Source organism: Sinocyclocheilus grahami, unplaced genomic scaffold (genome assembly GCF_001515645.1).
Source record: "Sinocyclocheilus grahami isolate Dianchi unplaced genomic scaffold, SAMN03320097.WGS_v1.1 scaffold4.1, whole genome shotgun sequence".
NCBI classification, from domain to species: Eukaryota; Metazoa; Chordata; class Actinopteri; order Cypriniformes; family Cyprinidae; genus Sinocyclocheilus; species Sinocyclocheilus grahami.
The window spans coordinates 3,650,031-3,676,496 of NW_015505183.1; the positions used below are offsets into that span (position 1 = coordinate 3,650,031).

The 26,466-nt window shown below is 36.2% G+C and overlaps 2 protein-coding genes and 1 pseudogene across 6 annotated transcripts in view; 1 reads left to right on the plus strand and 2 right to left on the minus strand.

The window, feature by feature from the left end:
* The window catches only part of LOC107583173 (mitochondrial fission regulator 1-like), a 6,252-nt gene extending 2,960 nt beyond the window's left edge, over window positions 1-3,292 (minus strand). For 2 of the 4 annotated variants that reach the window (XM_016269317.1, XM_016269300.1), the window contains exons 1-5: window positions 1,771-1,912; window positions 1,565-1,672; window positions 1,012-1,121; window positions 642-853; window positions 77-434 (exon numbers count right to left, since the gene is read on the minus strand). In XM_016269317.1, the coding sequence (XP_016124803.1) occupies window positions 77-434; window positions 642-853; window positions 1,012-1,121; window positions 1,565-1,672; window positions 1,771-1,785 (803 nt within the window). In that variant the 5' untranslated portion in view covers window positions 1,786-1,912. Of the gene's footprint in view, window positions 1-76; window positions 435-641; window positions 854-1,011; window positions 1,122-1,564; window positions 1,673-1,770; window positions 1,913-2,465; window positions 2,611-3,123 lie in introns of those variants that run through there. The other 2 variants (XM_016269308.1, XM_016269291.1) reach the window with 2 other exon arrangements.
* Window positions 3,293-3,371: 79 nt separating this feature from the next.
* LOC107583194 (oxidation resistance protein 1-like) lies at window positions 3,372-18,237 on the plus strand. 2 transcript variants are annotated; one of them, XM_016269338.1, is made up of 17 exons: window positions 3,372-3,409; window positions 3,723-3,812; window positions 4,455-4,490; window positions 4,599-4,672; window positions 4,770-4,933; window positions 7,657-7,724; window positions 9,278-9,430; window positions 9,629-9,760; window positions 9,863-10,047; window positions 10,432-10,760; window positions 10,894-11,041; window positions 11,187-11,361; window positions 16,136-16,246; window positions 16,375-16,527; window positions 16,709-16,804; window positions 16,908-16,981; window positions 17,129-18,237. In XM_016269338.1, exons 2-17 carry the CDS (start codon window positions 3,792-3,794, stop codon window positions 17,262-17,264), a joined length of 2,055 nt encoding a protein of 684 aa, XP_016124824.1. In that variant the 5' UTR covers window positions 3,372-3,409; window positions 3,723-3,791; the 3' UTR covers window positions 17,265-18,237. The 2 variants fall into 2 exon arrangements, with proteins under 2 accessions (XP_016124824.1, XP_016124815.1); XM_016269329.1 differs by lacking the exon at window positions 3,372-3,409 and having other exon boundaries at window positions 3,535-3,812.
* A 1,757-nt stretch (window positions 18,238-19,994) lies between these two features.
* On the minus strand, window positions 19,995-22,710 carry LOC107583206 (selenoprotein N-like; annotated as a pseudogene).
* Window positions 22,711-26,466: the final 3,756 nt, after the last annotated feature.

Sequence of the window (26,466 nt, forward strand, 5' to 3'; positions counted from 1 at the left end):
ACACAATTATTAAAAAATATATATATATATATATATATATATATATATATATATATATAAAAACAACAGCACTCACCTGTCCTTGCTCATCTTCATTCGGTTCATGTCTTTCAGGATGTCCATAACATCAGCGAAGCTTGTTGATTTTGACAGAGACAAAGTGTCCTCCTCTGGCTCTCGGAAGTCCATAGTAGGGCGATCGAGATCAAAAGTTGCAGATGCAGTCATGGAAACTGGTGGCATAGGATCAGGCACTAGCTCTGACACCTCCTCCTCTTCATCCTCTTCCTCTTCTTCCTCCTCCTCTGTGACATCACTGATGACAAAGGAGGCTGTAGGGGCTGACTGGTAAGCAGCTGCCTCAAAATGAGCCATGGAGAAGCCCACACTAGTGTCGTCAGGGGACAGCAGGTCAGGGGTTATGGGATTCGAATCTGAAACAGTTCAACCATCATGAGGGACTACAAGACAAAACCTTTACAAGCAAATACATCAAATTGACTACATTACTGATGCCACAGACAAGTCTGTGATTAATTTTGAGCCTAATGGCAAATTCCAGTTTATTACCAACTTACCTTTGTCAGAGGTTTGTTTTGTAAATGATAGATAATTAAATGAGCTTTAGTCAACTACTCAACCTGATTCTGAAGCAACAATCTTGGCGATTTGGGCTCGGAGTCGACTCAGCTCATCCTGTAAAGCTGTAGTGCAGTTTAAAGCGGTTACTCCTGGTTTCCTCAGACCCTCGACTCGCCTGCCTTCGCGTCTGAAGTTTGGCACAGACGAGTTCCTGTGCATAACCAGCAGAGGAGTTGGCCTCCACTCATGCCTCAGGGGACGTGTGTCACTCCTGACAAATAGCAAGACAGCATTGGTTTAAAATTAATTTTCATCTGAAGACCCAACACTTTTCAATTCTGCTCTATATCTTACATAGCACCATTTTTAAAAACCTGTCAAATATAAATTCAGAGGAAACTAAATGCACCAGCACAACAAACCACTTACCTGACTCTGGCATATGTCTCCTCCTCATCATCTGCAATCCAGGCAATATCTGCCAATGTAGGCACCAAAGGACCATCCATAGAACGCATCGATGGAAGGCCTGGGAGTTCCTGGAGAACACATATAAGCTATTCTATCATTTTTTACCAATTTAATTTTTGTTTTTGTTATAGAAAGAGTTTCCTCAGTCTGAGTTGTTCAAAACTTAAAACAACAACAACACTAAGAGACCAAGTGGTTATTTAAAGAAAACGTCACACCTTGGCTGTTCACAGCCATAGGATATGAAAGACCCTAATGCAGAGCTATTTTTAAGGTGACAGTTTAAAAAAAACAGAATAGCATAATTTTATTGTTGCTATTTCAGGGAAATTAAGAATTATGTTTCATTTTTTTAAAAGTTGCACTTTTAATATACATGGTCAAAAATGACCACAAACAGCCAATGTATGACCCTTTTTGGAAAAGCTTAGGATGATTAGCTTACAACATAAACTATCTGGATGCACAAAACTATGTGTTTGTTTATATGAACAATTTTTTATTCCCATACCTGGAAACAAGCTCTGGGACAAGGTTTAAGAGGCAGTGTCGAGCCGATTCGTCTCACCACACTACGAGTTGATCCATGTGGTTTATTTTGCCATAGAGGGATTACCTCCTGAAGAGCAAGCAAACAAAAGTAAATATTCTAAAAAATATATATAAACATTGGACAGTACATGAATAAATCGGCTCTTTAGATGTTTATCTGCTTACGGCTTCTGCTTCCATTTTGCTGAGAGTGAAGAGAGAAAGCACCACCGCCTTGGATTGTATCGTAGTGATTCGATTATTATTATTATTATTATTATTATTATAGGACACTGAACATGTTCATCTGGGAAGAGAGTTCCTTTGCCTTGAAAAATGAAAAAAAAAAAAAAGGGAAACAAAGATAAGATATTCTATTCTTCATGTGCAAATCATGTGAATGCTAGTCAAGGAATCATGTACGGTATAAAAGAGAACGGTTAATGATGTTTTTGCAGTTGCTGCATACTGTTACATTTTGGAAAATAAGTGAATAAAGGAGTGTTAAACAGCGTAAGCTCAGGTGTTTTGTGACGCTCAACCGCTCTATTATATAATTTCTCTATATACTTAATCAAAACTATAAATCAAGAAGTAAATATTCAGATAGAGTAGATTAATACAATTATATATATATAAGAAAATGGGCATGTAAATGAACAAGCGATTATGGTAGATATGGTACAAAAAAATAACAGTGCAAACTGGTAACATAAATACAATAAAACATATCATGTAAACAAACCAAAGGCATCCTGTGACCCTCATTCCTTCTTTTAGCATATTAGCTAACATCTTATAAAAGTAAATATTCTAAAAAATATATATAAACATTGGACAGTACATGAATAAATCGGCTCTTTAGATGTTTATCTGCTTACGGCTTCTGCTTCCATTTTGCTGAGAGTGAAGAGAGAAAGCACCACCGCCTTGGATTGTATCGTAGTGATTCGATTATTATTATTATTATTATTATTATTATTATAGGACACTGAACATGTTCATCTGGGAAGAGAGTTCCTTTGCCTTGAAAAATGAAAAAAAAAAAAAAGGGAAACAAAGATAAGATATTCTATTCTTCATGTGCAAATCATGTGAATGCTAGTCAAGGAATCATGTACGGTATAAAAGAGAACGGTTAATGATGTTTTTGCAGTTGCTGCATACTGTTACATTTTGGAAAATAAGTGAATAAAGGAGTGTTAAACAGCGTAAGCTCAGGTGTTTTGTGACGCTCAACCGCTCTATTATATAATTTCTCTATATACTTAATCAAAACTATAAATCAAGAAGTAAATATTCAGATAGAGTAGATTAATACAATTATATATATATAAGAAAATGGGCATGTAAATGAACAAGCGATTATGGTAGATATGGTACAAAAAAATAACAGTGCAAACTGGTAACATAAATACAATAAAACATATCATGTAAACAAACCAAAGGCATCCTGTGACCCTCATTCCTTCTTTTAGCATATTAGCTAACATCTTATAAATGTGCAGATTACGCATTTAGAAGAAATATAAACCATACCGTGCGTGGTCAGATTAGATCAATTTATTTTTTGCACTAGTGCAGATTACTCTGATTTACTGTGTGTTGTGAATCGTCCGGGCTTCTTTCTCCCCGTTCTGTTAGCCGATTAGCTGTTAGCTCACCGCGCCCCCGGCTGATTTGTCGGAAGTGCGTGTGGTAACTTCGTCCTGTGATTGGTTCGAATTCTGCATTTATTACCTCACAGTCCAATAGAATATGGCCTTAAATGCAAAATAAAAGTCAATATGCACGTAAAGTTAAAATATACAGCTTTGAAACACATGTATGTATATAAATCAAAATAGATTTAAGATTTTATGCTTAGAAAGTTTTAACACAGACGCATTTGGTTTATGTTTTTTATATCAATATATAACAATATTAATCAAATAAAAGTCACCCTGCAGATAAAGTTGATATTCCTGTTTAGCCATACTAAACCGAAACGTTGATATATAAATTCAGATCTATAGAGAGAGAGAGAGATTTTCAGTCGGTGCATTCTACAACGACATTTCGATTGTAATTTGGGGATTTAAGAGAAAGTTCGAGTTTAATCGTGCGGTCCTGTTCTATTATCTAATGACTGGTGACAGATTCACTGCTGCAGCATCAAAACCCATGACAGCGAATCATGCGGAGCGTCTCGGTCTGCTGGTCGTTATATGGGATCATTAAATACCGAGGTAAGACAAGTGCATGTATTTAAGGATTTTCGATCATTATAACTCAATAGAATATCATAAACACCAGCACAACAATAAGTGGTCCATCGTTAGGATTACTGCTGAAGAATTTTAATCAGGACCGATAACAACGATCTCTCAAGGATTCAGTAAAGTGAGTGACATCGGACATTAAAGTGTTTATTATTAATGTATATATCTGTTAATGAGGATGCTAGACACAGAAGTGCGACATTGTGATGCAGCTCGGGCCTGCAGCAGCACATGAGGTAATATCAACAATCCACATCTTGTGCTGTTTTGGGCCTGATTATTGCTTCGACATTAAATGACTGAAGCAGCTGCTTGTATATCTTAGATGAACCACATAATTACTGGACATGGTATTTGCTGTAATATTGGGCTAAATCTGCCTACCTGTGCCTTCTGATAGACTGCATGTATTTCCTGAATTTTAAATGTCTGTATATGGATATAAAGAGAAAATGTCTTTCAGTCCACAAAGCTTTATCTGCATGTTTTTACCTTTAACCAAATTCCAGAAGCATAGCCTATATATTAACTAAATACTAAAATAGTATATAAAATAAATAAGGTGAAGTAAACCAAATGTTCATTGCCCTTCTTCCTCTCATATTGCAGGTTTTCTGTAGAGTGCAGATGATGCTGATAAGGATGGTGAGAAGGAGGAAGATTTCCAGATGCCGACACAGTGGGCAATCCTTCGATCACTGATTCTTACACTGGAAGGGTAAACATTTTGACTGGCCATTTCTTTATTCTCAGCAGTCAAACCTCATGGACCACAGAGCTCAGAGAGACAAGAGCAGGGCCAGCTACTTTGGAAATGTTAAGAACAGGTAAGGTTTGGCTGGGTTTAAAGGAATAGACGAAAAATGAAATCATTGATGTGTAGATCCAGCTCACAAAGAGACCTGTGTCATCTTTTTTCTTTAGATTGGGATCAAAGCTGCCGGCTGGAATTTCGCAGCCTCCAGGCTTCATTACTGCTCAGTGTTCCATTGGCGCTCTGGGTGCACTGGGGAAGAGTGCTGGGCAGGAAAGTGTCGAAGGACATCACCAAATCCGGAACCCCAAACTAAGACAGTACTATCTAAAGGGTATATGAATGACCATTTACAATGATTGACAAGTAACTGATTTGTAAGGCACCTAACCACACACAGGGATGTGATTCTTTTGGATTAATCCGGAATTCCAGTTATTTCGGCCTAAAATCATACCCCACAGGGAAACTTTTTTATGAATGGTAGTGAGAATTTGAGATTGCTTAGTATTATAAAATTTGCAACTGTTATGATGTAATTATATAAATATAGGCTATGGTCTGACACTGTTTTCAGTTTCGATTCACTGTAAATGCTAGCTGCATAGAGTCTCTTTAATTTACATTTGGGAACGCAACATTCGTCATTAGAATCGTTTATAAATCTGTTGTTGTTTACAAAGAGAAGTTTCAGTGTCACGTGATCGTTGAGAAATCTTTCTAATATGCTGACATTTACTTTGATAATATTAAATAGTAAATGTTCAATGTTAAAAACTGTTTTTGTTGCTTAACCTTTTTGTGGAAACAATAGCCCCTTTCAAACAGTAATACCAGTAAATTGGCGTAAAATTACCGGAATTTTAAAAACTTATTTACCTCTAAAATTACAAAATTTCATGTAAAATATACTTATTTTTTACTTTTTTTTACTTAATATTAAAATATTAATTCCAGTAAGTTTAAACGGGCAAAACCTCAAAATTTGGTATACTTTGGCGACATCTGGTGACTCATGTTGGTATAAAACTAGCAATATAATGAAATATGAATGGCCACTAGATGGCCGTAGTAGGACTACTCACTGGCACCTATTTAGGCCTTAGGGCTCTGTTTAATAAAATCATTTTAAATGCTCTGTTTACTCTGTTCACAACTTCTTGCTGATTTGATTAAGAACAGGTAGGGAAATATGGAATCCCTCTCTGATACCATGATTAAGATTAAATCTGGGTGAGGTGCCAGCACGCAGTTTGATTGAACAGTTACCATTGGAGTATAAAGTCGTCTTAATGAAATAGTTACTGAAACCACATTTTTATTGGCCGAAAAAATTAAATTATGTTCAACAGTGTCAAATGACTTATGGAAGTCTAAAAAAAGAATGAAGCTCTTCTCTGAATATAGGTGGGGATAATCGATGAGATGCAAAACTAAACAAATATTATTTGAATTATGTCTGTTTCTCATGAAACCATAATAACTCTTATTGGAAACTTAATTCAATTCTGGACCGATTCTGTTTAGGTGACCATTCACAGTTTGATTGCACATGGTTGGAATATAGCTCAACTGAGTAATGATTAACTGGGAATTATTGAAGTTTGAAATTGGTACATTTTTAAGGAATTATGGAAGTGTATTAGCTAAAGCCAGGAAATGTGAAGAAGAAAATATCATCTCAAAGATTACAGCTTTCACTCGGAGATCTATTTTCTGAGACAATGAAAAAAATGAAACGGTTTACTCTTCAAAACCATTTAGATGATATGTATCAAAGGAAAGCAAACATTCAAAAAATACAATTTCACATTTTAACATTAATGGTAACACACGACCTGAAATCTATTGCTGATTATTGTTCATCTTTTTATAGCTCTGTTTATGAATCTAGATTTAATGAAAAGGATACCTCTGATTTCTTAGCCTTAGTAATACTAAATCTGTAAGTGAAGACAAAAAAATAGTCCTATTTGTATAGAAGGAACTTAAGTTAAATAAATACCCTGGTGTGGATGGATTAATGTCCGAATTCTATAAATCTTTTTCTGAAGAACTTGCTCCTTTTCTCTTTTTCCTTTTCTATACTCAGAGAAAAATTTTTTTTCTCTGAGTATAGAAATTGGAAAGCTTCTACACACCTTCACACAAGGCTTAACTACCTTAATACCCGAGCTAAAAAAGACACATTATTTTTAGACAGTTGGTGCCCAATTTGCTTGCTTAATATTGATTATAAAATTTTAGCCTCTATATTTTCTGTTAGAATTAAAAAGACATTAGACTTCATTATTGATGGTACACAATCTGCATCAAAATATTTTGATTGGTGAGTGAAGACATTTAAAATGTTGCAAAACATTTCTATTTAATAAATGCTTTAATAAATGTAATAAATATATTTGATAAGTGCAAATAAATGCTGTTGAACTTTCTATTTATCAAAGAATCCTGAAAAAAAAATGTATCACAGATTCCACAAAAATATTAAGCAGCACCAATATTTTAACATTCATAATAAAAATAAATGTTTCTTGAGCACCAAATCAGCATATTAGCCTCATGTGACACTGAAGATGTGAGTAATGGCTGCTGAAAATTCAGTTTTGCCATCACAGGAATAAATAAAATTTTCAAATATAATAAAATACAAAGCAGTTGTTTTAAATTGTAATAATATTTCACAATATTTCTGTTTTTACTGTATTTGTAATCAAATAAATGCACTAATGTATATATACCTTAGTAAGCATAAGACGATTTCTTTCAAAAACATTTTTAAAATCCTAAGTGACCCTAAACTTTAAAATGGCATTGTACATTAAACCAACTTGCAGTTTTTACACAGTAAAAATCCCAATTTATTATTTAAATGATCAGTATTGTGAATAACATACTTAGATTCAACTGTGACTGTCATACACAGGTTGTAGTTACTGCTTGCTAAACATACTCTGTGTGTTTAGTTTAAACAGCTGAGGAAAGTAACTGAGAAACAAACACATCTGCTCTCACTCTAGTTGATGCAGCTTGTGTTTTTGCATTTTATCTTCATAGAGGCTGCGTTTCCAGCTAAAGATCCAACAAGGAAGACTTTGGAGTCATGCAAAAAAATTGAACAAGGAGTGAGTAAAGTTTTTAAGCTTATTCACACGCTCCATCGCCTTCATAATCCTGTTGATATATGATAGAAGTCTCCATAAATACAACAGCCAACATTATGTCATATATTACTGTCATCTACTGATAACTTTAGAACAAAGGTTCCTGAAACACCCCACGCTCTCTTAGTCAAGCTGGAAATATCTCTAATGAAACAGTCTGAATGGATATTTCAAATAGAGCATGGAAACTTTACAGCAAATATAATAGGAAAATATCGACTGCAAAGAATTTGGTAACTAATATTTCATTATTTAAAATGAATTAATAAACCAGGAACAGTAAACTATTGGCTAAATCTGATGACCCAGCAAAATATTTCTTCTCGTCTCGTCTCGTCTCGTCTCGTCTCTTCTCTTCTCTTTGAATAGTGTTCCACAGAGACCCAACGTTTGAGAATACAGTTTACTGCGTCTGTGGTTATTCAAGGTCCGCCAGATGAGATGTGTTGCAACACTCCTCAGATTCTCAGTTTAACTTTTCTGCCATTTGGAAACAAACTAACTTGCATTAGTGTGCCATGACGTATGCCGGGTTTAAACAGTCTAGAAATGATTGTCAAAGTGCTGAATGTTGTGCTGAAGGTTTAAAGTTAAAACTATGCAAATCATTATGCCACAGAATAAGAACAACAGACATTTATGTGGATTTGTGATTTACATGTTATCAACCGATATTTGCACGCCTGGAGACAGCTGTCTGTAGCAAAGCAACAGCGAATGGAAAATTAGAGTTTGGACGATCAGATATTACACTGTGCACAGAGTTCTTTGAACTCCAACTTTTAGTTTATGGAAGGAATAAAACCAGAAATAAAGGTCAGAATTGTTTTCTTGTTTGTTGTCCCTATGTATATTCAGTCATATTTGTTATATTTACTTTTATTATACACTACTGTTCAAAGGTTTGTGCTCGATATTATTTTTTTATGTTTTTGAAAGAAGTCTCTTATTCTAACCTAGGTTGCAGTTGTTTGATCAAAAATACAATAAAACATTAATATTATTACAATTACTGTACTATTACAGTTACAAATGACTATTTCTATTTTGATATATATAAAAATGTAAATTATTCCTTTGATTCCATTACTCCAGTCTTCAGTGTCACATGCCCTCAGTTTAGTAAGCCTCCCCCACTCAACCTCACAGGCCCATAGGTTCTTTACGGTTCAGATTCTTTGAAAGAAAGTAGTAGTTAAACCCATATTTTGTGTTGTATGTATGAGATATATCAGGGCAATTCTGCTACTTATTTACTTAAATACACAGGAAGACAAACATGGCAAAGGAAAATAATCGAAGGCAGGAAGTGACAGCGTCCTATGATCCCATTTGCATGAATTCTGCATCTGTGTGATTGGCTCATAGTTTCTGGCCGCTGTGACTCTGTCCAGTCATCTGATGTTACAGGGCTATGAAAATGGAAATGAGGGGGTGTATAGCAGTGGGGAAAGAAGGGAAGTGAAACCGTTGTCAGTGTGACTATGTCTTTCCTTATGAACCACCTCAAACAGTTACCCAAGAACAAGGCCTCAACCTCTACAGAGACGGCTTCTGACCTGCATCCTAGACAAGAGCAAAGACCCGATCCTGCACTCAACATTGGTGTTGTGGGAGGAGCAACACTTGTGTCCCCTTCCACAGATGCAGAATATGACAAGCTGATGGTGAGAGCGTAAAAGTGTGTTTACAAAATGTAGCTGTTAATGCATGAGGGTGTAACTATAGTGAACAGAATGATAAATCTCAATACAGCTGCTCTGTAGCATTAATTGACATTATAAGCTCTTTCTGATGCCATTCTGTAGTGGTTTACAATAGCTTTTTTTCTGTTGCTTTGTGTGATGTTTATTCATCTCTCTTAGGATGTGGAGGCGGTACCTTTACCTGATGGAAATGTATGTCTATTGGCTCTCCCATCTGAATGCTCTCAGGGTGAGGGGCCAGCCGGCATGTCTTGCCTCAAACTATTTTCTCGTTACATCACAGACAGAAAGGTGAGAATGTTGTGTTTATGCTATGCTGTTCTGTATTCCCATAACATTTCTTAAAATTCAGCATAGTCAACTTCTGACTCTCCATTCTGTTTGTTTCACTAGGGTGTGGTCTCTGGAATATTGCTGGTGACGTCCAATAAGATCTTCTTTGACCCTCAGAAGTCTCACCCGCTCGTTCAGGAGCATGGCTGTGAAGAATATGTATTTTCCTGCTCTGTGGATGATCTTGCCTCAGTTTCCTTCTACACGGACATCTCTCACATTCACTTCAACAAGACAACATACAGGTGCTTCCTGCTTTACTGCTTGGATACTGTTTCCAAAATTAATTAATTGGCCTCTATACTGCCGTTTTATTAAATCAAATAATTGAGTTTTACTGATATTAACACTTAACACAGTATTTTAATGTTTTTTTTCCCACAAAACTTTAAGTAGTTTTTTTAATGTCTTTCTGTTACAAACTATTATTAGAATAAAATATATCTCCATTATTCTCATGACTTCTGTTTTTAGAAAGCAGAAAGAAATTTGGTGGATGTCCAAAAAAATAATTGTTACATACATATTTCTTTAATATTAAGTGCATTTCTTTGATATGTATTAATAATGTATATATTTTATACATTGAACTCATCACTCCATTAATTTTTAAAACCTTTTTCTTCCAGATTTAACAGTTGTAAGCCATCAAAGAGTAAAAAAGAGCACAAGAAAACCCGTCAGTCAGCATTAGAGGCCGCTCCTGCTCCCAAGTCCTCTGTTTCACATGATCCGACAGCAATTTCGGGTGCAAATCCTGAGGAAGAGGATGAGGAAGGTGGAGAGGCAGGGGACATGGCCAAAGCTGAGAGACAGCTGACTTTGGAGTCCGGAGGAATGCTAACAGCAGCTGCAACTTTCTGTTCTGGAGGACCAGACAGCGTTCAGAGAGGAAACAAAGCATATGGACACACAGACAGAACAGAACAGCAATCATATTTGGAAAGACAACTGTTAGGTAATCACTTTTTTCAAGAACTTTGATATTTAACTTGTACTAAATAATATAAGCAAGGATTACAAATAAAAGCAAGCATTATCTCTTTTTTTATCACTAAATTCACTTAGTTATTGCTCTCTTTACTCATCAGGTACTTGTGCTGCTACATCTAGTAGTGGTATAAATGGATCTCTGATGTTTGTGAGAATTCGACACAAACTTCAGTATGTTAAAAAGAAGCCTTTCTCAAAACCTAAAATCCCCTCCAGAGACGCCTGGTTCACCCTGCAACAGGAAAGGTACTTAAGCCTTTCCTAGACTACACAGTCTACCTGGTGAAATGAACCGCAAGACTGGGCAAAAATGTGCTGATAATGTCATAGCACAAGCTTCTTCATCTCACTTTGTTTCTTCTCTCTTTCTGTCTGACATTTTGTGCTGTAGATCAGATGAGCTTTACGCTTACCTGAGCCAGCATCGGCAAGATCTGTGCATTCTGGAGGGAGGTGAAGAAGACAAAGCAGAGCGTGATGAAGAGGATTTTGTGCTTTTGGATGAGGAGGAGCAGGAGGAAGAGGAGGGGTCTCCACATGAAGGCCAGGCTGGGGAAGACTGGGAGGTCAGTCATTTACTAAATGCATGGATTGGGCAAACAACTCATACTTTGCAAATATGTATATGTGTAAAGGTCATAATTCACTTGTTGATCTCTTAAGATAATTGCTCAACCATGTTCATGGACTTGTAGTGTTGCTCCTGTGACAACCAAGTCACAAAAAAAACTTGCATAAATTTTTGAACATTAAAGCATGTCAACATATTCTGTTACATCAAATACACAGAATAATGATCTTTAAAAAAGCATCAAATGACCCCTTTAAAAATACAAAAAAAATTAAATTGTAATAATATTTCATAATATTACTGTTTACTGTATTTTTGATCAAAAAATAAATTTAGCCTTGGTGAGCTTAAAAGACTTATTTCAAGAATGTTAAAAATTCTTACCAACTCTAAACTTTTGAACAGTAGTAAGTCTGTATGTAAATAATGTAAATAATTTTAGGTTTAACTGTAATATTTTGGATCTTGTGGTTATTGCATTAACCAGCCACCTTGAGTTAGCTCTTATCCATGCTAAACATTTTATTTTCACAAATGTTAATATGATATGAATAAAGATTAAACATTATATGTTCATCTGTAAAATGACAGGAAATGTTTGTCTCCTCAGCTGTATTTATTGGCATTAGGGTTGTTTTGGTGGCTCTTATTGCATACTGAACAGCTTTGTTTTTCCTTATATACTCTGACTGTAGACTAGAACATTCTGTATCCGTTGACCAGAACATGGTCAGCTTCTTATCAAAAAACATTCGTGGTTGTAGTTGGAACTTAGATTAAAAGTCTTGTCATATCAATCTTTGTAAGAAAAAGCTGTTTTATACTACAGCGCCAACATCCGTGACTGTCCAGCACTGCCAACACTCACACGCTCACACGTCTCATATTTTCGCTAATTCATTAAAAATGAACAACTTCGAGAGAATATTAGCGGAGGAAGTGCGTCGGCACAGGCACCTCTATGATCCGAGTATGCGCGATCATAGTGACCTCCAGTTGATTCAAAAGGCGTGGAACGATGTCGCTGCTGCCGCGGGGAAAGACGAAGCGGAATGCCGTAAAACGTGGAAGAACTTAAGAGACCGGTTTGTGAGGATCAAGAAGAGGGTCCACGCTAGAAGCAGTGATCCAAGTCCTTACAAGATCATGACAGAGCTGGGATGGTTAACCCAATTTGTTAAACATCGGGAAAAAGCCCCAAATGTGAAGGTAAGAAATAAAAATTGTTATCAAAAGACAGCTGTCTGGATCTGGATGGATAGTAGCATCCTAGCTAACTTAGCTGGTCGGCTGCTCTGTCTTGTATTGATTGAAAAAAAAGTGTACCATGTTGTCTTCTACATATTTTTGATTTCCTTGCATGATTGTTGCTATGCGGTCGCCAATAAGATTCATTTTGTAAAATGCGTCCCGTGTTCAAACAATGGAGACAAAAACATGTCAACAGAGAAGTCACTCATGAACCTCATTCATGGAAACTTAATTCCGTTTCAGTTTACTTAGGGCTGCACGAGTATGACAAAAATCATAATAGTCGATTATTCCCTTGAAATTGTAATTGCAATTATTAATTACGATTATCACAATTTACATTGAATTATGTTTATACCATTGTTTGATGCAACTGCATGCCATATTTGTATATGAAAATAAACAAGCTGAAAACACTAACTGAAAAACCTTTAGTGCTTTTCTATAGTATTAAGCCTCAAATGTCAAATATATATCGGATTGGTTTCTTCTTTAAATGATAAAAAAAGTACAAATATGAATGGTATTATAATGTTATACTAAAACTAAAACAATGGCAAAACCCTTAAGATAACATGTAGAAAGAAAACATATCTTAAGCACGCAGAATAACATAAGTGGACTTTGAACGATTAAATGCCCCGCTTTGAACGATTACATAATTGTGGCATCCATAATTGTAATTGAGATTAGAAATTCTATTAATTGTGCAGCCCTAAGTTTACTCTTCATTTCTTTAACGTTATAGATCGATGCTACCATTTTTTTCAGAGAAGTGTCGTTTAATGCACACAATGTAAGTCATTTTTTTACAATGAAACACAAATAAACACACTTTTTACTGGAAAGTCAAGTTCAGTCACATGGGCTGTTTTAAAGTTTGTCTGCGTTAGCAACAGTAACCAATGGGCGGGGCGGGACTTGACGAAACGTCTCATTTACTGTGCCTTAAAGGGTTAGTTCACCCAAAAATGAAAATTAGCCCATAAATTACTCGCCCTCAAGTCATCCTAGGTGTATATGACTTTCTTCTTTCAGACGAATCCAGTCGGAGTTATATAAAAAATTGTCTTTGATCTTTCAAGCTGTTTAATGGCACTCAGCGGGTGTTGCATGCATCAGTCCAAAAGAAGTTAAATAAAAAACGCCCATCCATATAAAAAAAAGTCTCACACGGCTCCGGGGGGTGAACAAAGGCCTTCTGTAGCGATTCTATGCGTTTTTGTAAGAAAAATATCCATATTCAAAACGTAATTAATCACTTTAATGTAGCTTATTTAATGTAGCATTTTTGTAAGAAAAATATCCATATTCAAAACGTAATAATCACTTTAATGTAGCTTATTTAATGTAGCATGGCTGAGTGCCATGAAACAGCTTGAAAGATCAAAGACAATTTTTTATATAACTCCGACTGGATTAGTCTGAAAGAAGAAAGTCATATACACCTAGGATGACTTGAGGGTGAGTAATTTATGGACTAATTTTCATTTTTGGTTGAACTAACCCTTTAAAAGCTGAAATTTAAATACGACAGTTTGACAAATCATTTGATTGTTTTTAATTAATTCAAAGTGTCCTTTGTATGTTGTGCAGCATGATAGAAATGTACCCTTTTATCTTCTAAATTCATCTTAATTTCTTTTTTAACTATAATTTTTAATTAAAATGCCATTCATAAAATTCGATCTTTTTCTGTTGACATATGCCAGTCTTCTCCAATCATTTAGTCGGCTTAAACACCTCCTCTTTCTTACAATCGGCTTCAAGCTTGCATTCAGATCAGATTCTCCATCCAATCAATGATGGATAGAACCAAGTCCTGTTCTACTTTGATTATTTTTCTGATTATCTTTCAATCGTATGTAGGTCGCGATATGGAAGAAAATACCTGTTCAGTATGTTTACAATTTGTGTCTTTTAGACCGAAATGTAATCACTGTTTTTTTTCTTTTTATATATCAAGGATTTATGTAAAGTGTTCTCCGTTGAGGAGCTACTGAAGACAAACAGTTTTCCAATCTCTCCGGCATCAGGAACATCAGAGACGGTGACTTCCGGCAGCCCTTTACCTCTGTCCCTCAGGCCATCATCGCCTCTTCCACTCACCCCATCCACTCCTCTTCTACCCTGTCCGTCACCCAAACACAGCCCCTCGCCTTGTTCAATTTCAGCTTTCCCTGCCCCAAGCATCTCACCCTGTTCCAATGCCTCACCATCTTCTACTGAATTAATACCTAAGAGAAAGTCTACCACTGAAGACGCCTTACTGAAGATACTGGAGCAGCTGGACTGGGAGAGGGAGAGGGCCATGCAGCAGGACAGTGAGGATTTCAGATTCGCTGCTGTCATTGCAGACATGTTGGCAAAAATCGATCCTCAGCTGAAGTCTGAGGTTAAGTTCAAGATCTATCAAATACTGTATGAGGCTGGGCAAAAAAAACACACGTAATTGTTTTTAGGAAAGAATATTTTTTAAATATGTCTATTTTGCAAATATGCGTATTAGTTTTTTGTGTATTTATACAAAGATGTAAATAAGAATTTGAAAGGATATTTTGTTTTATTTGTACATTTAAACAAGTATTTGTGTAGTACATTTTATTGCATATTGAATAAAAATTTGAAATTGAACTGGAGTTTTATTTTAATTTTATTTTTTTTATAGAGAACAGCTTGTACAGCTTTTATTCTGTGTAAATATACTAAAATATATAGTATTTTTTGAAAAGCTGATGAAAGCTGAATAAAGAAGCTTTCCATTGATGTATGGTTTGTTAGGATAGGACCATATTTGGCCGAGATACAATGATTTGAAAATCTGGAATCTGAGGGTGCAAAAAAATCTAAATGTTGAGAAAATCGCCTTTAAAGTTGTCTAAATGAAGTTCTTAGCAATGCATATTACTAATCAAAAATTAAGTTTTGATATATTTACAGTAGGAAATATATACACATGGCATTGTTGAAAGCGTGTATAAAGGTCATCTTTATTAGCACTTTTTTGTTCGGGATCAGTGTGATTTTTTTATTGTTTATAGATCAAATTACAGTAAAAACCGTGAAATATTATAGTTTAAAAGTAATGTTTCTATTTTAATATAATGTAAATGTAATTTATTCTTGTGATGGCAAAGCTGATTTTTCAGAAGTCATTACTCCAGTCCTCAGTGTCACGTGATCCTTCAGAAATCACTCTTAATATGCTGATTTGGTGCTCAAAAAGCATTTCTTATTATCAATTATTAATGTTTAATGTTTGTATGGGAATCTTGATACTTTTTTCAGGATTCTTTGATGAATACAAAGTTTAAAAGAATATTTATTTGAAATACAAGTCATTGTCATATTATTTATGTCTTTATTATCACTTTGTTATATTACCATTGATCAATTTAATGCATCATTACTGAATAAAAGTATTCATGTCTTTAAATAAAAAATAATAATTACTGACTCCAAATTTTTAAACAACAGTGTATGATTTGGTGAGTCATTCACATGTTGTTCCTGTACAGATGGTGTCAGTGGAGGAGAGTGGGTCGAAAGCTTCTGTCTCTACTGAACCAGATGGTTTGAGTCATATTCTGAACCAGAGTGTCATCCTGGACGCCCAACAAGTTAGAGAGGTCAGTACGCACTAACATACATGAACTAACTAATGCATAGCCAAAGTCAGGCAGCTTTGCAAAATAAAGACCTGTCCTGATTCTGGAGGCCTGGTGTGTTTAATGAGTAGTAAAACAACTTCTCTCAGATCGCAAAAGAGCTGCCGCCTCGTACAATCGGAAACACGTGGCAGCTGTCCTACAGCACAGACAAACACGGGGCCAGTCTCAAGACTCTTTACAGGAAACTCAGCACCACTGACTCACCTGTGCTGATTCTCATCAAGGACCACAACCAGCAGGTCGTACATTTTTTCACAGCTCTGATCAGAATGGACATCTAAAAGTCATTGTTCATGTGATTTTAATCAAAAATCACAGGAAATTTTGCTTCCACTTGTAATTTTGACCTAAGACGGATAGATGTTTTGCTTTTGTAAATGTATATTGGTTGGTTATTGAGTGGTTTTTACTACTTCTCAGGTTTTTGGGAGCTTCCTCTCACATCCGCTGCATCCTAGTGATGCATTTTATGGCACTGGAGAGACCTTCCTGTTCCTGTCTCATCCACGATTTAAGGTAAATTCCAATAAAGACATATTTGAGAATATTTAATAAATAGGCAGGTTTACAAGGACAATATCTTTTAAACACCTTCGACTTTAAATTTGTTTCTTTTAAGTGTTTCCATTGGACTGGGGAAAACTCATTTTTTATCAAAGGAGATTTGGACTCTTTTGCCATTGGAGGAGGAAGGTACATATTAGTTTTCTACAAAATGTGAATGTGCAAATCTGAATGGAGAGCAGCGTATTTCTTATTCCTCATTTTAGATTTGGTAACACAAAAGCTTGTACATTTTATTTGTGTAAAAAAAACTTAATTTGTCTCTTTTCATCCCAGTGGTCACTTTGGTTTGTGGGTGGACGAGAGGTTGTTCTTGGGCAGAAGCAGCCCCTGTTTCACCTTTAATAACTGCAGTTTGTCTGAGACCAACGACTTCACGATTCTGGAGTTGGAAGCCTGGACATTCGGCTGACACAACTAGCATTGTAAATAATCCAAAACATCATGATTTAGTGGAAATATGGCCATTAACAGATTAACTAATTCTCCACAGTTTACTGACACCTGTAAATCAAAGGAAAGAGACGATGCAAACTGTGAATGCCAAATATTCTGCCTGAAGGGAAGTCAAGGGAATGAAAGCTCACCTAACATCTTTAACACCATGATGAAGAAAACCTGTTTCGTCTTGTGATTAAGATGCTTTTAGGGCCAGTTCATTATTTGAATGTGTGCACTTCATCATACAAGAAAAAAATGTTGCGTTTTAAGTGAATTCTGGGACAGAATGGAGGACTGTCTACCCAAATAACATTATCTAAACAGTGTGTTTGTTCTTGTGAGGTTGATTGCAGATCCTGCATCATTACTGCAGCTCTGGTTACAGCTTGAATATTATTGTGGTGAGGAACTTTTTTTATCAGTGTTAATTTAGGACTCAACACAAATAAGCAACGCTACGACTAAATATCACTGATTAAAGAATCATATGCTGTTAGTAAGCACAGCATTGGCTATAAACACTGGTTTAGGCATTAGTTAGGCAAACCCACAGCTGAACTTTTTTACATAGAAAAGCTTTCTCATTGCTCAAGCCAAAAAACTGAAATGACTTGGGTTGAATACCACACATAAATATCACACAAACCTCAGTTGCACGTTTCAAGTCTTCAGAGGCTTTTGGTGTCACAATCCTTTCTTAGACATCCACAAAGTCTTAAGTACCCGTGTGGATGGGTTCCTAGCCTGTACTTTCTGTAGATTACTCTTGCAATGGTAATAACATCAATACCCTAAGTTATCTGTACAAAAAAGTATTCTACAAATGTCAAAAATTATAGTCTTACAAAACCAATGCAATATAATACATATGAAAATGCAGTCACAATACTGAAAGTGTTCATTGACTTGTTACCTAATAAAATATTAGATTAACAACATTGTTTAATTTATTTTTAAAAAACATTGTATTTATTTGATGATGACAGAATTGCATTTACACAAAACTGCAGTTACAGGGATGTTATTTCATGCACTACCATTCAAAAGTTCAGTACAAAATTATAGTTTTTATTCAGCAAGGATACATTAAATAGATCAAAAGTGACAGTAAAGACATTTATAATGTTACAAAAGATTTCTATAGAACATTCTATTCATCTATTTTATTCTGAAATGTATCACTGTCTTACAAAAAATATTAAGCAGCACAACTGTCAGCATTGATAAGAAAGACGTTTTTTTGAGCAGCAAATCAGCATATTAAAATGATCATGTGACACATCACAGGAAACATTACATTTTAAAACATAAAAGATAAATTGTAGTAATATTTTATAATACTACTGTATTTAGATCAAATTAATGCAGTCTTGGTGAGCACAAGAGACCTGTCAAAAACATTTAAACAAATCTTACAGTGCAGTTACAGGGATGTTATTTCATGCACTACCATTCAAAAGTTCAGTACAAAATTATAGTTTTTATTCAGCAAGGATACATTAAATAGATCAAAAGTGACAGTAAAGACATTTATAATGTTACAAAAGATTTCTATAGAACATTCTATTCATCTATTTTATTCTGAAATGTATCACTGTCTTACAAAAAATATTAAGCAGCACAACTGTCAGCATTGATAGTTTTTTTGAGCAGCAAATCAGCATATTAAAATGATCATGTGACGCATCACAGGAAACATTACATTTTAAAACATAAAAGATAAATTGTAGTAATATTTTATAATACTACTGTATTTAGATCAAATTAATGCAGTCTTGGTGAGCACAAGAGACCTGTCAAAAACATTTAAACAAATCTTACAGCTCCCAAACTTTTGAACAGTAGTGCTTACATAAAAAAGTAGTGTTCCTTCCCGTTTCTACTCTGGTCTTGTGGTAGAAAGAATCAGACATGAGTGCATGTGTGCTTTTTGCATTATATTTAATTTATAAGAGACAAAAAAATTTTGATGTTCCTAACTGACCATTATGTACCTCCAACCTTACACAAAAGTGGATTTCAGGTGTGATATATTAGAGCCATCACAGGAAACATTACATTTTAAAACATAAAAGATAAATTGTAGTAATATTTTATAATACTACTGTATTTAGATCAAATTAATGCAGTCTTGGTGAGCACAAGAGACCTGTCAAAAACATTTAAACAAATCTTACAGCTCCCAAACTTTTGAACAGTAGTGCTTACATAAAAAAAAAGTAGTGTTCCTTCCCGTTTCTACTCTGGTCTTGTGGTAGAAAGAATCAGACATGAGTGCATGTGTGCTTTTTGCATTATATTTAATTTATAAGAGACAAAAAATTTTTGATGTTCCTAACTGACCATTATGTACCTCCAACCTTACACAAAAGTGGATTTCAGGTGTGATATATTAGAGCCCATGGCAGCATTCCTGCAGCTGTGTGGTTGAGTTGAAATCCAAGGCTTTGCTTTGTGTGTGTTTTAGCATATTACCAGTATTCTGTTCAGACACAGAAAAGCAGACGTTGCTTCCACAGACTTAAACAACAACATCAGGTCTGGTCTCACCCTGATTGGGCTTTCAGACCAGACCATCACAAACAGTCTAATCAAGGAAGCCACAGTCGGCACCGTTCTGTGTCCTACAGAACTATCTGGAATAACAAAACAAATATGCAGCAAAACATAAGTGGCTTTGTATGCATGAAATATTTTTGATGTTCCTAACTGACCATTATGTACCTCCAACCTTACACAAAAGTGGATTTCAGGTGTGATATATTAGAGCCCATGGCAGCATTCCTGCAGCTGTGTGGTTGAGTTGAAATCCAAGGCTTTGCTTTGTGTGTGTTTTAGCATATTACCAGTATTCTGTTCAGACACAGAAAAGCAGACGTTGCTTCCACAGACTTAAACAACAACATCAGGTCTGGTCTCACCCTGATTGGGCTTTCAGACCAGACCATCACAAACGGTCTAATCAAGGAAGCCACAGTCGGCACCGTTCTGTGTCCTACAGAACTATCTGGAATAACAAAACAAATATGCAGCAAAACATAAGTGGCTTTGTATGCATGAAACAAAAGTATAAAAGTGGTTTTATCAGATCAATATACAACATAATGCTATTTCAGTTCATTAGTCTGAACAATGGATCAGACTAATGACATTCGTCACTCAGGAAGTGGTAGGTTTGCACATAATTGGCAAATTTTCTATATTAAAATATATGACTTAATTGAGATTGTGTTGTGTACAGTTAAGCACCCTTTAGGTTTCATTGGGTGACAAACCACACTCTTGTGACAACTTGATTTTATATTGTGTACTTTTGCATGGAACGTGTCACTCTAAAATGTGGTCACTAGCTGCCTTCTGAATGCGTCAGCTCCTCCATATTCCATTCCTAAAAATCAGACACGGGGGGAGCAGAGCTGATATCAGTGCTTCCTTTCTTTCTCTCTCATATACTCCCCTCATTTATCTCTAATGTGCACCGATGTTTCTGGAGAGATAGTCTTGAAACAGTTTTATGATTCCAGGTAAGGTCTGGCCTTTTCGAGCCCTTCCTGCAGGAAGCGGATGTATGTGGAAGTTGAAGGATCCTCAAAACCTGCTGAGAAACTGATAGTAGGCCCCTCTTCCTCCTCTGGTTTCATGGATGTCTGGTCCAGGAAATGATTAGCATTGATGTGATGGACCTGCAGACGTTACAGTGATATTCATCTAAGCAACTTGAACAAGAACAGTTGGCACAGACTGAACCAACTAAAGCAGACTCACCACAGTGCCGTTGGGCAACGCCACCATCATCTCCACTGGAAAAGTATACTTTTCCAAATGTAATCGAGCCTTTTCACTCAAATCCAGATTCTTCTTATCACCCTAAATGAAGGTAAGACACTAATGGCGCTTTTCCACTGCATGGTACGGCTCGGTACGGTTCACTTTTGGGGGGTTTTCCACTGGGTACAGTACCTGGTACTTTTTTTAGTACCACTTCGGTTGAGGTTCCAAGCGAACCATACCGTTACCAAAACGTGACGTGTAAACTCTGCTGATCACTGATTGGCCAGTGAGAATCATCACTACCTACGTCACTGAACTTGCGACACAAACACAACAGAACCACTAGATTTAAATCAGCACAGCCAGTGAAGGATCGAACGCCCACTCTAAAGTGATACTAAACTGCAGTGGAAACGTGAGCCGTACTGAGCCGAGTCCTACCACGCAGTGGAAAAGTGCCATTAGTTAGCACTGATATATGTCTAAATAAGGACTATTTCATTTAGCTTAACATGCATCAGCTAAATAACCCAAACTCCCCACCTGCACATCCTCCAGCTCTTTGACTAGAGACCAGCTGCTGATGAAGCTCTGGTTGAGCAAGGCCAAAACGGGCGAACTCTCGAGAACTGTCTCTCGAAGAGTCCGCCCCGAACCTAACGCAAATAAGGAGCAAGAGACGTGTAAAGAACACAAATTAGAGTAACATCTAATGTAGCTGAAAGAAACTTTAAAACCCATTCTGACCAATGATTAACACTGTCAGAAGATATCAAGATACAGATGAAGTCATGCGGACCATTATGGCCAAACTTAACTGCTCCAGAAGTTTGTATTCTATGTTATGCCCGTTTCTGGGTGTCTTACCTCAGCATGACTGGTCATCCAGGGCTCCCCAGAGCAGGATGGAGTGAACCAGCTTCTTCTCTGTATCTGCTCTGCTAAAGGCCTCATTGAATGGTAAATATGGCACCTTCCAAAAAGAAGACCCACTGATGAAGTTGACAATGATAATGACAACACTGCAAACATTTCTACTTGTCTGTTAAACAACCAACATCACAACAAAACCTAGGATATTTTGAAAGAACATCTGTTCAGTATTGCTGCAGATTCTTAAGAACAGATTTCAAGTATGAATCTGTGATGCAGAAAAGAGGTTGAGGATCGAGAGTCAGGGGACTCACCTTTTTAAATGGGTACATTGTGACCTCTAGGTGTCTGGATGCTTCTTCTCTGCTCATCTCTGCACTCCAGACAATCTCCTCAAACACGAACTGAATGGGCTCTCCTCCCTTCCCTCGGCTGTCAATCATGTTCCCCTGCTCGTCATAGATCACTGAGGGAGTGGAGGGACCTTCTGCCCGGAGCTCCATCTAAAAACATATATGGCCCATTTACTTTATGCATTTTTAGCCAAGAATGCCATGTATGGCTTTGATTCATAAGCAAAAATAAAAACTATAAAGCATGCAACAAAATGTCAGGAGAAGCATTTTCAGCATTATGTATACCACAAATCAAAACCCTCTGAAGATGTTCTGCATAAATAGGAGCACAAACCTGAGGCAGGTATCCAATATCCACCTCCATGTTGCTGCTCTCACTAGCCCCATAAAGCCACTCCATGTCCACATTCAGAGATCTGCCATATAAAACAATCAATTAAGGCTGCAGGATAATGGATAAACTGAAAATCAAAATGATTTTGCTCAAAAATTATAATCATTAAGCATTAATCACAAATATAGTAATTTGAGAAATTTCTTCTTACATTTCATCTGAAAAATGATTGCCCTTACACAAATGAAGAGGATGTCAAGTCATACGCATGGTTTATTTGATCTCATCTAATTTCCAGATTTTATTTATCATATTGTTTAAACACATTCTCTACATTAAGAACTAAAATAGTAAAATTTCTAATTATTATTGCAAATACCTAATAATCTAATATTTTTCTATTAATATGGAAGAATGTGGAACCAGTGAGCAAATATTGCAGGCAACTATGCTAAAATAATTGAGAGAAACAGAAATTATGATCACTATTAAAGGGGTCATATGAGTATAAAACAGCGGGCAGCTGGAGCACCAGATGTAAGTTTAATGTTCTCAAATAAAAACAGAAGGCGTGGCAAAGACAGTTCAAGAATTAATCTTAGAAGAGGGATGTTTAAAACTAAGAAAACTTATTGAAATTTTACAAAGAGCCAGGGCTACATGTGACTTGAACAGCTGCAGTAAATCACGCAGTAACGTTACCTCTGTCAGGAAGCATCCCTCCTTCACGGGTCAAACTGCAATGAAATTCTGACCAAACTGGTAACTTACATGTCGTTTCACAAGCTGGATGTCCTGGTAATATTTAATGCAAAAGCCGATGAAAGGAACAGCAGCGATTAGAAATAAACTGGAGAATTGCTTGAAACGTGAGCGGGCGCATCTGTTGGATGGAGTCGCGCGATCTTCATCATGATCATCCTTCGGCTCTCCAGCAGGAGTTTTATCCACGTCTGCGGCCATCCTCTAATAAATGTCTCTATCTGCTCTGTAAATCACTACTGGGCCACAAAAATAGCCAAGGGTGATATAAAAACTCTTAAGTGAAGTAGCACAGTAGTCATGGGTTCGCCTCCGGTGTACAACGAGCAGTTATCGTAGCGGCGCAAGACGAAATCACTCCTGCAAGCTAGTGGATCATTTCTGTCGCTCTTAAAGGGCCAGTGCGCACATTCATGCTTTTGAACTCGATGGGCGTTTGTTCAAATCTAGTGAGCTGCCTGTCTAGACCAGTGTTTCCCAACCGGGGTGCCATCTGTCGCGAGCAGGGGTGCCGTGTAAAAAAACCTTTTTTTAATATTTTAAAATCGCTAAAATGTTCAAAAGAGCATCTATTATATAATATCCATTTCTGATGTCGCCAATAATTAGAGATGCACCGAAATTTTGGCTGCCGAAAATGAGTTCAGGCTCAGGTTTCACTTTCACGTGGTGTGACGCTCTGGTATTATCCCGCTCTATGCGTGTGTGCTCCGCTCAGTCGCTCCACTCGTATACCGTTCATGCGAATCAGAACAGCAAAGTCCACTCAAAAATTGAGCCGACAGGAAACATCGATGTTGTACAGTATTGTTTCTGTGTTACTGTGTTGTAACATGGTGTAGTATATGGGCAACTCTGGTAACGCTGCCCTCTCATTCATTGATCTGCTAACCGTTATGCTCGGGTGTCCTGATAATAATAGCTTTTGAGGACTAAACATTATTTGGATAATTGGTCAAACAAAAAAGGTAAATATCTTAACCCTACTGTTAGACCTACCTGAAAAACTAAAAAGCAATTTATTTAATTCGAAGGCTTGTCGTTATTTTTTATTTGTGCTATCATTAATTTCTTTATTTGTTCTTATTTTATTACTGACTGCTTACTTGTCATTTTTTATTCAATTCAAAATCAAGCTAGCTTGTGCTACTGCACCAAAATTACCCCATTGTAAAATAAAAAAAAAACACTGAGTGAGCAAAAAATTTGTGATATAGCTATTTATAATGATAATTAAATAATGTTTACATACAGTGGTGTGAAAAGGTTTTTGCCCCCTTCCGGGTTTTTTTATTTTTTGCATTTTTTCACACTTAAAAGATTCAGATCATCAAACACATTTTAATATTACACAAAGATAATGATTTAAGCATGCTTCACTTTGTCAGACAGGTTCTATTTAAGTGATTTCTTGATTCAACAGGTCTGGCAGTAATCAGGCCTGGGTGTGGCTAGTGAAATTTAACTCAGCTTTCTAAAATAATGTATTTAATTGCAGTCCTTTCATGATTTAATAGGAGGGGGCAATTATTTTTTCACGTAGGGCCACGTAGGTTTGGACAGCTTTTTTCCCTTAATAAATGAAATCATCATTTAAAAACTGCATTTTGTATTTACTTGCATTATCTTTGTGTAATATTAAAATTTGTTTGATGATCTGAATCTTTTAAGTGTGACAAATATGTAAAAAAATTAAAAAAACAGGAAGGGGGCAAAAACTTTTCACACCACTGTATGTATAAAAGCCTACATTAAAGTCTGTCATATAAATTGGTCTCTTCATTAGAAATTAGCCTACTGATTGCCACCATTGATGGAAATGTTTTTTTTAATAATATGAAAAATATCTGTATGGTATTATATTCTGCAGTTCTTCCCTGTTGTACTGAATAGCTATACTTTTCAAATGATCATATCGAAGTTAGAAATTCAAATATTGTGACAAAATTAATTTTGTAGGGTGCCACAAGTTTGTTAAAATTTCCAAAGGGTGCCGCGACTAAAAAAAGGTTGGGAAACACTGATCTAGACAACATTCGGAACGTGACTAAGTTGGCCAAAATGCTGTCTAGATAGGCAGCCAAGTAGGTTTTGAAACAGCATATAATGTATGACAATAATTACATGGTTCAGGGCCAAAGAATGTACTGGATCATTATTTTTGTCATTAGTGCTGCTAATACAGGTATGTATTTGTGTAATGTTCACGAAAAGGACATTTCAACCCTAGGCACACTAGACGTGTAGAATAGAGTTGTTGTACAATTATTTCTTTAATATTAAGTGAGAACGGAAGAATTCGGTCAATAATATTATAAAAAATTTGGAAACAGTGAATAAAGGACAAATAAGGAAAATGATCTGTAAATTACAACTGTGGTAATTCCAAGCAAGAAAAAAAAACATAATTGAGGGTCCCACACTCTTTAATCAATACGTTTCCATGTTTTTCCCGTGACAGATTACAGGATTAGATTTTTAACAATCATTTACAGTTTGCTGGCATGGATTTCATTTTATTCTATACAATTACATGCCATTGTTCCAGAAGGGCACATGACAAATAAACTGTAAAATAACCCCCCCACCCCCAAAAAAATCCCATTTTCAGGACATTTTAAAATCCAAATAGGGTTTACAGATCTTTATTATACTTATACTTTATTATTCTTTACTATATTATACTTTATTATCATACTTGTTCAATGAACCATAAACAAGTATTGCATGTTTGCACATGCTCCTGTGGAACAGTCCATAAAATACCAACAGTTCACACACAGGCAATTAAAGCCAGATTTACAATACCTTTGGACATTAAAGAGACCTTTCTACTGACTCTGAAAAACACTAGAAGAAAGATCCCAGGGTCCCTGATCACCTGCGTGAACATGCCATAGTCCTGCTACAGGGAGGCATGAGGACTGCAGATGTGGCCAGAGCAAACTCCATAATGTAAGAGGCCTATGATGGTGCTACAGACCATGTGTAAATGTGTTCACGCAGACATGTTTGAGAACTCGTGTCTTGGTGAACATCTCACAGCAAGAACTGTCAAATCCGGTACAGTCCATGAG